We start from the raw sequence: 11,926 nt of genomic DNA on the forward strand, positions 1-11,926 counted from the left end.
GTTTGGCTCGATCGCCGTAGAGATTGCAGCCCCCGAGGCGGTGTCCAACCACCCATCCTCGATTGGCGCAGTTGGCTCCGAATTAAGGGTCGGAGCTGATGCGGGTGCGGCCTCCAGGGCACTATTCGGCGGTAGAGCTAGATCGTGCCCATCGTGACAGTGTGGCGCGCTCGGCTGCGGCTCGAATCTGTCGAAGATCAAGTCTCCGCGGAGGTCGTCCGTGTAGCTCAAACTTCCAAATCTGACCTGATGGCCAGGGGCGTAGCTTTCAATCTGCTCCAGATGGCCAAGCGAATTGGCCCGCAGTGCAAAGCCGCCAAATACAAAGATCTGTCCGGGGAGAAAAGTCTCACCCTGGATCGCATCATCGTTGATGATCGAAGGAGCCATCGGGCCTAAAAGTGACGACACAGAGGAACTCTCAATGAAAGCACCAATGTCGGTGTCAAAACCGGCGGATCTCGGGTAGGGGGTCCCGAACTGTGCGTCTAGGCGGATGGTAACAGGAGACAAGGGACACGATGTTTTTACCCAGGTTCGGGCCCTCTCGATGGAGGTAAAACCCTACTCCTACTTGATTAATATTGATGATATGGGTAGTACAAGAGTAGATCTACCACGAGATCAAGGAGGCTAAACCCTAGAAGCTAGCCTATGGTATGATTGTTGTCCCTACGGACTAAAACCCTCCGGTTTATATAGACACCGGAGAGGGCTAGGGTTACATAGAGTCGGTTACAATGGTAGGAGATCTACATATCCGTATCGCCAAGCTTGCCTTCCACGCCAAGGAAAGTCCCTTCCAGACACGGGACGAAGTCTTCAATCTTGTATCTTCATAGTCCAGGAGTCCGGTCGAAGGTATAGTCCGGCTATCCGGACACCCCCTAATCCAGGACTCCCTCAATATACCTCAAGATCTATTTGGCTGCAGTCCAATGAGTTGTGGTAGATGCATGAAGAAATTGACACACTTTATTAATTGCAAAGGAGATGTCAGGTCGAGTCAGAGTCAAGTACTGAAGGACACCAACTAAACTCCTGTAACCAGTGATGTCCTCTTGATCCAAAGGTTCTCCTTCTTTTAGAGATAAAGTCTCTGAGCTGGATAAAGGTGTTGGTGAAGGTTTGCATTTCCCCATGCCAATTCTGTTCGGCAGTTCAGTTGCATATTTTGTTTGAGATAGATGAATATCATTACTGAACTTATTAACCTCAATGCCTAAAAAGAAATGCAACTCTCCCAAATACTTGTGAGTAAACTCAGACCCAGATCCTTAAACAAGGCTGACACTACTCCATTAGGTAAACTAGTAGCAATGATGTCATCGGCATATATAAGAACAAATATGAATGTTCGATGGATTCACCGACGATTGGAATCACCGAGAGGAGAGTAAGAGCATGTGCAATCGGACTTGGTAAATCCGGCCCCTCAAACGCCCGCAGACGCGACCAAGCACTCCTCAAAAATGCAACCCACATACGGACACCTCAATTACCATATCTCAATTTCATACAAACTCATGCAGCTACGTCGACGCACACGCATTGTCCGGTTACTCCATCACACTACACTAAACATGCCATCGTACTACCAAAATTTGGCATGTTTGGCTATGGTGGAGTTCATCCACGGCTGCCCTTGCCCTTTTCGGCACCCTTGCCGTCCTTCTCGTGGAAGTGCCAGTCGAAGACGTAGTACGGATTGAGCCGGATCTGCTCGTCGCCGTCGCTGTCCTCCTTTTCCTCGTTTGGTGCCAGTCCGGCCATTACACGGACCGCCCGATTCTGCTCTCGGGCGAGGGCGCACGTGTTCCTCCATTGTCGTTTCTTCACAATGCGGGCGTAGATAGCTTCCTTCTCCGCGGCCGCCCGCGCAGCCGCATCAGCCGCCGCCATTTCCACCATGATACGGGCCTCGACGGACCTTATCCTCTCCTTCCCACGGCGGGCCACCCATACCCAGTGGGACTCATAGTCTGCCCGACCAGTGATAGGGAAGGAGAGGTGTTCCGGCTGCCGGGACCGCGAGGATCTAGCACCAGAGACCCGAGCGCACGGTGAGCCGACACTATGGCGTCGCGGCGGAAGGATCCGTCCGTCGGTTGGGCACTGTCCTCCCGAGAGCGGCGGAGTGCAATGCAGACTGCCATTGCCTCCTCTAACCCACACGGGAGGACACCCCAGTCGATGGATCCGGACTGGTCGGAGCCCGATCTGCTGCCCGCCATGCCGGAGACGGCGTCGATGACGAGTTTGGATGGTGGAGGGAAAGGGAGTGAAGTGGCTAGGATTTGCTCCGGCGAGAGAATAAGGACAAATATAAGTGGGGTTGGGTGGGCCAGCATGGGCCGGGTCCGACGTGGCGGGCGTGCCCGGGCGCCCCCATATCCGCCCCAGGTGCTGGTTAGCCAAGGCGTTTGAAGCCCGTTTGAGGCGTCCATCTAGGTCAAAAAAATATGATCGGTCAGTGACCGGACGGCCCGTCCGGACGTATAAGGCGGGTTTGAGAGGTCTCGCTGTAGATGCTCTAAGCGTAGTAAAACATGAGAAAAAGTCAAATGTTGATTTAACCAATTCAAAACACTGAAATTAGACATCTCATGGGCTGGTTCTTCGGCCCTGGCCGAAAGCTTCGACGGACCTGGGCCACAAACAGTAGACAGTCCACTACTCCACACCCCCACACCACATCCAGTCGACGACACCATGACCCGCCGCCGCCGCCGCCGCCGTGCACGCCCCGCCTCGCCACCGGCGGCGCTGGAAGACGACGACCTCCTACGGAAGATTTTCCTCCTCCTCCCACCTCAGCCGTCCACCCTTCCCCGCCTCTCCGTCGTCTGCAAGCAGTGGCGCGACGTCGTCACCGACCCCCAGTTCCTCCGCGGCTTCCGCGACCAACACAGGAAACCTCCCCTCCTCGGCCTCGTCATGGGCCACACCGGGTCCCCCTACTTCAGGTCCGATCTCGACCCTCCAGACCACATCCCGCACGAGCGCTTCTTCCCTCGAGACATCCGCAGCATGAACATGGACATATTCGACTGCCGCCATGGGCGCGTCGTCTTCTTCGCCCAACGGCTGGGCGAGGTCGTGCTGTTTGACCCCGCCACGGGAGGCCGCCGTTGTGTGGTCGTTCCACCAGTGTTTCACGGAAAGGAGATTGGCGTCTTCAACGCCGCTGTGATTTGTGTTTCCGGCGACGAAGGCCACGTGCACGGCGATTGCCACACCAGCCCATTTCAGGTGGTCTTGATAGGTATCCACGATGACAATAAACGAGCATTTGCCTCGGTCTACTCATCGGAGACCGGAACATGGGGCGAGCTCATCTCAACAGCAGCAATTCGGTATATGTGTGAACTGAACCGTCCCAGTACCCTTGTAGGGGATTCTGTTTATTGGGTGTTTGATGGCAATGAGGATGGCATACTCAAGTTTGATTTAGATAGGCATAGCCTAGTTAATATCGAGATGCCGGATTTCATGTATTATAACTGCTCGAGCAGCTTTAAGATCATGTCGACAGATGATGGCAGTTTTGGCCTTGCTGCCTTGGAATACCAAAAATTCGAAATGTGGGAGAGGGAAGTCGATTGTGATGGTGTTGCTGGATGGGTGCTGCAGAAGACCTTCGAACTGAACACGATCCTTGGTCTAGGGCCTATGGGAGGATGTGATAATCTCATGTTGGGGTACGATGAAGATGATCGTGCGATTTATGTAAAGACAGATATTGGTGTCTGCATCATTCAGCTTGAGACAATGCAGTTCAGAAATCTTGGCAAAGATAATTTCACGACCACCGCCTATTATCCGTACAAAAGTTTCTATACTGCAGGTATTTCGCTCTTCACATTTCCAGAAAACAGAAACATGGAAATAGCCAAATTATTTGTACTTGGTTGCTGGAATAACTTCATTGTCACGAAGTGTTTGTAACTGATTAACTATACTGTGTTGTGGCACTTAAATATTCTCATCTTCAGAGAGAGGAAGCAGTTTTAACTAATTTATTCTATGACATTGTATATAGATCCATCACAGAATCTGGCAAAATCGTTAAAATCAAAAGCTTATTGCTTTCTTTCTATACAGACATTATACGATGGTTATGTCCGTTCGTACGTACCAATATTACATCTTTTGAGGATGGGCTGCACATGGCAGCTGGAAATTTGCGAGATGCAAACTAAAATTAAGTTTAAACTCTGATAGTGTGCTATTATAGGTAAGCAATTTAGTGGTTGTTTGGCCCATTTCGAAGCACAAATCTAGTAATATTATTCATTCATTTTTTTCCGTGATATAATGTTCATCTCTAGAAATCTTTCTATTAATCATACATCTCATATAGCCATTTTCTGCATATTTCCTATCTTGTTGCATTAAGCTGAAGATTATAAGTTCTTGGTTACTGACTAGTTAGTGTGTGTGTGTGCCGAGAAAATGTTAAAACGTTAGGTTAAGCGATGAAACAATGTTCTTGCAACATTTTCACTTTTGGATGTTCAATTCCCCTTTGCTGCTTTTAGTTCTTACAGTTATTCTGTTAAAAGCAGTAGTTTTTCCCACAATATCACACCAACGACCATTTATCATTTGTCTCTGCAATAAACTCATCTGTCACCTACTCACACTAACACTCAAGACAAGAGTATGAGGTGTGAGTTCATCTTCTTTGCTTGTTTTCTCAGTCTCATGGTCTTCCCTCTTGTCCCCCTTTTTTCCATTTTCCCAGTCTAATGATATCATTTCTCTGTGCTAGTGAGTGACTTGGCAGTATGCGAGAGGACTGGTGACCTCTTTGCACCTCTTGCAAATGATTACCTCCTTGCTTCATGGGGTGTAGGAGCAGTAGGAGGTAATGAAGCAGCTACCTCGAGTGAAACCTTACCGGATGGAGGTAACGTACATGTATCTTGGAATTTATGGGTCTGTAATCCTTTATACATCGGAGATTTGGACTTTGGTAGGTCGATTAGTAACTGAATTGTGGGTTGCTGTTAGCAACGTCGTTAATTTGAAATATGATTTCACCTGCTGCTCTGCTAGTTACTGATTTGTTATTACCTCATTCCTGTCAAACTTTTTACAATAAAAATAAAATAAAATAACAGGTTTGTGTGTGCCAATTTCATTACTAAGTTTCGAAGCGGGGATTTGGAATGCAGGGATATTGTGGGTTGGTCTGACTTGGGGTTTGACTCTTTCATTCTCTTCTCGCCCTGCAGGTACGGTCGGCATGTCAAAGCACATAGATCAAGGAAAGGATGCAGATCCTGTGCCTAGCCGCGCACTAAAACAAACACGAATTGACGTGATATTCAAGAAGGAGACCGAGACAAGATCAAAGCTTAGCAAAGCTTGGGCAAAATGGTTTCGGAGCAATGGTGTTCCTGGAAATAAAGCAGACTGCCCACTCTTTCGTAGTGCCTTGAAGCTAACACAGCAGCTAGGTACCCGGTTCATTGCTCCTACAGGCAACGAAATAGACGGTGCAAATCTGGATGCCAGTGATGAAGAACTTCCGTAGGTATATAGAAGGTGAACCGCTTGACAACGTGGGAAAGCTAACTACTTTATATCATGTTTGTACAAACGGCTCGTGACTATGAACTGGTGATCCATGCTTTTGTAAGTTGGTTGTAGGGCTAGTTGAGTACTGCTTCATGAAGTGTACCGAATCCTCTTGACCCTTGTTCCTCATGAGTATGCGAGCTATTTTCCTTACTAAGTTGACTAGAGTTTTAATAAGATCCTTGTCTATTATGCTATGAGTGTCCTCTCCTCTTCCTCTAAAGGATGCAGTATAGGATGCCTGCATTGTTAGAAACTTGTGGTGTTGGTGGTCAGGTCAGAGCTAAGTATTCCGTAGTTGACAGCTAGTAATGCAACATGGTTTATCAATTTTGTTTGATTGTTTTGCATCATTTTTTAACCACCCTACTTTTGATGTTAGAAAACTTCTTCCTGTTCCCCATGACAATCTTCAATTTTCGGTGACCAACCCAATGGCGGTTTACTGCAAAAATCAAGCGGCATGACAAATCGACAAGAGATCGATGGCTGATGAGAGCGAAGATCGTTCCCTAGACAGAGCTCCATGATTGGCACATTTCCAGGCCGTGCAAGAAGCTTGAGCTTTTCTGTGAAGAGTACACCCCAAGCCTGGCCGGTGTGATATATTGCCCACTAACCAATCAACCTTTCCAATAATCACACCCTTGAATCCACATACATACAGTGGAATCTACCTTTGCTTGCGCTACTCCGCCTTCTCTTCCAACATTGCGCGGAGTCATTAGCGCCTTTCGACACCTCTATCAGGCTAGAAAGTCAAGTTGTTTAGCCACACTTTATGGCCGTTTTTAAGTTGGTGGTTACCTGCTCACCCGGTCAAAAAACCACCCATCTGGAGCCCCTATCTTTCAGAACCCTCTCATGGCTAATCTTAGCAACACTGCACTGGCTGCCGGAGCAGTCAGGCATATCTGGATCCTGTGTGTGTGCTGACTGCTAAACAAAGGTTGGTTGAGGCTTGAGACTTGGGTGGTTGCAAGGCATGCAGGCATGCAGCAGAGAAGCCAACGACCTCTGATGAAGTGTTTAGGTTATGGTTCACACATCAGAGAGCCACAATTAGAAGATGTTGGTCGGTCATGCCCTATTTTCATGGACTATCTTCTCAATTGTTCTCTGTAATAATAACCGTAAGGAAGTCGCTACCATGGCATCTTTGTAGCATTAGATACATGTTATGCATATCTTTCTCACAAGTTGGAGTGTGACCTGATCCTTTGGCTAGATGCAGTGCGACTGTGCAAGTGCCTGCGACAGCTCATCCATTGGCTCATTCCTTCCTACACCTTTGCCTTGTGGCCCTGTGGCGCCGGCTATTCCCAGGATGCGGTGCACTGCTGGTTCTGAAGCTGAAGACCTGATCGAGGGCTGTGCTGTTTGGCTTCAAGTCAATTTGGAATTGCCAATTGTGTGATTTTGGCATTAACCGTATTCAAAAAAGGTCTATCAAATATAGAGGCTGTTTGATTAAAAGCCTGGACAAGGTGCCTGGGAAAATTCATTGCCTGGATGACGCCTGGGATGGTAGGACTTTTTTTGCCTGGCCAGGCTTGTCTAGTGCACGCGCGTTTGGTTCCTCTTCTGGCCTGGTGCTTTGTCCTCTAGTGTTCACGGGATATTCAAATCTGCTATCACATCTTGATTAGTCCCAGGCGCACAGCCAGGCACGACCAGGCACGGGAAATTGGACGCCTGGTCCAGGCTAGTGACGCTTCATGGTTGAGTAGTACTATTATTTAATTCGATTCTTTTAACCGAGCCAGGCTAACCCTGCTGCTAGCGACGACCAGGCCAGGCAAATATTTTCTCCACAGGGCACCAACCAAACAAGTGTCAGGCAGGATCCAGGCACTTATCAGGACAGGCATGCAACCGTGTGGACACCAACCAAACTCACCGATAATGTGACAAAAATCATCTTATGGGAACCAAGAACTAGAAAATCAGTAAGGGATTTAATTTTTTCATACAAGATTTCAACATCTCTGACAATCCCAAATGATGAAAATAGTGCCTCTATTTGCAAGTTTAATAGTAACATATATATTCTCTATCTCAGCAGGTGTAGTATCATTCATAATTTCTTGATATAGAGTAAATGAATAGCACTAACACTCGCACCCAAATCACATAATCCATGATAACAATGATCTTCTATTTTAACAGAGACAATAGGCATGCCAACCACATGTGTCGTGGAATTGTCACGGCAGATGTCCATATGAAAAGAACTTAGTCGTTAGGCCAACGCGTCTATGTGGTAGCTTGAGAGGGATTGAGTGGGATGAGAGACACGAGGTTTTACCCAGGTTCGGCCCCTCACGGTGGAGGTAAAAGCCTACATCTTGTTTCATTGATATTGATCATGTTCACGATTACAAGGATGCTCTATCTCGAGAGCTATTGACTTGTCTGTCTAAACCTAACTTGTCTATTAAGACGTCTAAAAACCTCTCCCTCTTGGGGTGCCCCGCCCCTCTTTATATAAGTTGAAGGGGTGGGTTACATGTAGAGTCTAATTCGGATTAGGACTTAACCTATTCTGGCGTCTCACCATGGACTTCTCATCTCGGGCTTCTCACCATGGGCTTCTTAACGTCTTGGGCTTCTTAACTCCACGCGACTCATTTTCATGGCTAAGTACTTGCCGGGTTACGATCTGTCTGCCGGGTCATAACTGTCCGCTGGGTTATAACTGTCCGCCGGCTTATAACTGTCCGTCAGCTTACAATCTGTCGGCTTATAATTGCCCGCTGGCTTACAATCTACCGGCTTATAATCTGCCGGGTCACCAATGAGTCACCAGGCTCGGGCGGTTTACCAATGAAAACACCAAGTCCTAGCCGGGTCATATCTCCGGCCGGGTCATACCGCGGGGTATATTACCGACATTAGCCCCCAGTTTAATTTAAATTTATCCATATTAAACCGATCCTGTAAAATAAACACAAGAACAAATTTGATAGATTGTGCTCCGGGTTAAAAAATTCTTGTAAGTCGGCACCTGATCATCCTTAATTACTTGTCATTTCCTTCTTCTAGAAAATCCAGGTCAATAGGCCAGCCTCATAATCAATTTGCTGACATTGGCTTCTCACAGAAAAATATTGTGAAGAATAATTCATTTGATTCAGCTCCCAATGCTTAACAAAAATACTGGCCTTTGAAATACTCATCTGATTTTCAGCCGGCTTGAATATGTAAATCTTGCCCATTTATGATTACCAAAAGAGCCGGTTTGTAAGTATTGATGGCATCAGGTCATAATTGTTGTTAACATCAAGCTTCAAAATGCACCTCCCTTATATGCATATCACTTGTAACCCCCAAGTCTTAAGAAGGGAGTGTAGTAACAGCTTAAGACTTGCTTCAATATAAATGTTGCAATCTTGAAGAAATCCGGGTTGTTCATCTCAGTCACTAGTCAAACTGAATATTCCACATATGTAGCCCCAAGTGCCGAGTTGTCATGCTTGCAGCAACCTGGGACTTGTAATTTCCTTATGCTCATAAAAACTTCAACCAGCGTAGCCCCCAAGGGCCGGGTAATTATGCAGTAATGAGCGGGGAATTTATAGATATGATCATGTAGACTTGAGCAGCAACGTGTAGCCACCAAGGGCCGGCTCAGCAAGACAATAATGAGCTGGGACTTTATATATACTTCATTGAAAATAACATCATATGATGTAGCCTCCATCGTAGGGCTTGAACCCACGACCACAAGGTTAAGAGCCTTGTGTTCTACCAACTGAGCAATGGACCCATCAATATAATGGATTAAGACTTGTGTACTTTGAATTTTTGACAGGAGCAATTAGTAGCCCCCAAGGGCCGACTCATTACGATGTGATGAGTCAGGTCTTTAATAAGGTGAGCAAAAAATAATTTTGCATTAGTCCCCAAGTGTCGTGGTGCATCCTTGCAGCGACATGGGACTTCCATATTTGATATAATCATGATTTGTATAATGTAGCCCCTAAGTGTCGGGTCGTAAGCCTGCAGCAACTCAGGAGTATTCCTTCCATTATGGAATAAATCATATCCATTGATAAAATAATAGCCATTGTGCTGAAGCGACTTTGAAAACCTCGCGAACGCTTCAACACACGCGCGTACGAGAGAAATGCACAAACCACACTACATCGCTCGACCCCGACAGCCCACCGTAACCTGGAACTCCTCAGAATTTTCCTCGCCCTCACTTCTAACACGATTTTTTATGTCATGGACGACCCAAATAATATCATGAAGGTGTGTCTCCGTCTTGCCAAGGACGATAGTCCCATTTTCTGTCATAATTTTCTGTGATAGAAGTAGGAGCCCACCACATCTATGATGATATGTGTTTTTGTCACAATTATCCCCATAGAAGTGTCATATCCATGTCAAAAAAGTTTTTGTTCGGGCCATGATGTCACGTTGTAGTGTTGGTTGCCACCTATAAATATGTAGTGGCGGAGGAGGGGGCTAAGGAGACACAAGTTCCTTGAGCCCCACTCCCCTGCTTCCCTGCTCCCTGGTTCCTCTCTCGTCTAGGCTTTATCTAGACGGTACATTGCCAGAATGCCCCTCTCCCTCTAGTTCTTCTGGTTGTTCCTCGTGCTTGTTGATGAAGTGGTACAACACCTCTAGATTGGTACCCATGGATATCCTCAAGTTTGGGAGATATAACCTAACTACAGGAATCAATGAATCATCACCAACTCTTCTTCCTATACTTCCATTGTGTTAACCGTTGGCGAGATGCTTGTTCCCCATAACCTCATAGAGATCTTGGGGGTATCATGTGCGTATATTTGTTTGTTGCTTAGCACATTCTCCCACAAAATGTGAGGTGAATATAAAGAAAGTATACTGGTGGAGGAGACATGAACAAGGAAGAAAACTAAATGGGCACGTGATGGGGGTTCACAAAATATAATGATTTTTGAGTATGTTATATTTATATAAATTTTATCTTCCAAGCAACCAACATGCAAAAGACTAGTTTTCAAACAATTGTACCTAAATTGCTATGCATGAAGGGATCATATAGTCACATGCATGTTAGACAACTAGGAAGAATAAGGTGCACCAGGAAACTTCTCTTGTAAATATTTTAATCTCATATAGAAATATTTTACGAATCTAATTAATATCATAGGCCTTAATTATTTTTCCTTCTAAGCACATGAATTGGTCAATTATGTCATGAAATATTTATAGAGGCATACACTATTCCACAAGGTACATATGAATTATGTATGTAATTATATATTTTAAAGTGTTTTTCCTTGAAAAACATAGGTATATTTAGGATTATAGCATTAACTTACTTGTATAAAGTATTTATGAAAGCACATGGAGGCCTTACATAAAGGACCAATGCTAGTTGTGATGAATATATTATGGCTTTGTGAATTGAAGAGCTAACATATTAAAGGATACACTTGAATATTTACGGAAAATGTATATTGGACAGTAGTATTGTCGTCCAATTGGTTCCTAGGCTGCTATATGCATCTAATGAAGTGATATCTTAGGATGCAAAAAAATATCAACATGGCATCTAAGGAAGTGATATATGCATCTAAGGAAGTGATATCTTAGGATGCAAAAAAACATATCAACATGGCTACCATCATGCAAACCATTAATGTAAGAAAATAATATTACATTCAATAAATTAAAATCAATTGGTTATTTGTTCTTCAAAAGTGTAAATCTTAGGAAACCTCCAAGCATATTGTGATAGTATATTAACGGGTGTTATGTGGTAAATTTCCTCAAAATTTGATAAAATATGGTGGTGGACATAGTGTACAAGTGTGCATATCTTTGTAGTGGTCTTCCCAAGAAATGTAATCGCTGAAATTTGTAAGACAATAAATTGAGTAGGGCTACCAATCTTACCAAAAGTTCTTCCAATCATGATTTGATTACGAAGATATGAAGAATAAATATGTTTTGACCTGCATTTATTGAGGGGATAGAGTAGTGAGTTAGATTATGTGTCGGATCACTAGGGTGGCTTGACAAGTGTTTTGCATCTCTAGCTCACTTGACAAGTGTCATATTATTTATCAAACTTGGCTAGAGGAATAAATGTCTTGATATGGGTTTATAGAGGGGAAATATTAGTATGGTAGACTACGTGTTTGATCACTAGCAGTGGCATGACACATGTTGGGCATCTCCACAAACCCTTGTCAAGTGTCATATTTTCTATGACACTTGGCAAGAGAGTGTGGAGATAATATGACAATTGGGAAGAGAGTGCGGTGATGTCCAACAAATGTCATGCCACTCCTATCCAACCAACACGTAGTCTAACTCACGACTCTTTCCCCTTTAT

The 11,926-nt window shown here is 45.2% G+C and overlaps 1 protein-coding gene across 1 annotated transcript; it reads left to right on the forward strand.

Moving 5' to 3' along the window:
- Positions 1–2,635: 2,635 nt before the first annotated feature.
- LOC123188049 (uncharacterized) lies at positions 2,636–5,743 on the forward strand. The gene is made up of 3 exons (XM_044600074.1): positions 2,636–3,847; positions 4,775–4,912; positions 5,241–5,743. The coding sequence occupies exons 1-3, from the start codon at positions 2,713–2,715 to the stop codon at positions 5,540–5,542; spliced, it is 1,575 nt and encodes a 524-aa protein (XP_044456009.1). The 5' UTR covers positions 2,636–2,712; the 3' UTR covers positions 5,543–5,743.
- Positions 5,744–11,926: the final 6,183 nt, after the last annotated feature.

Source organism: Triticum aestivum, chromosome 2A (assembly GCF_018294505.1).
Source record: "Triticum aestivum cultivar Chinese Spring chromosome 2A, IWGSC CS RefSeq v2.1, whole genome shotgun sequence".
Taxonomy (NCBI): domain Eukaryota; kingdom Viridiplantae; phylum Streptophyta; class Magnoliopsida; order Poales; family Poaceae; genus Triticum; species Triticum aestivum.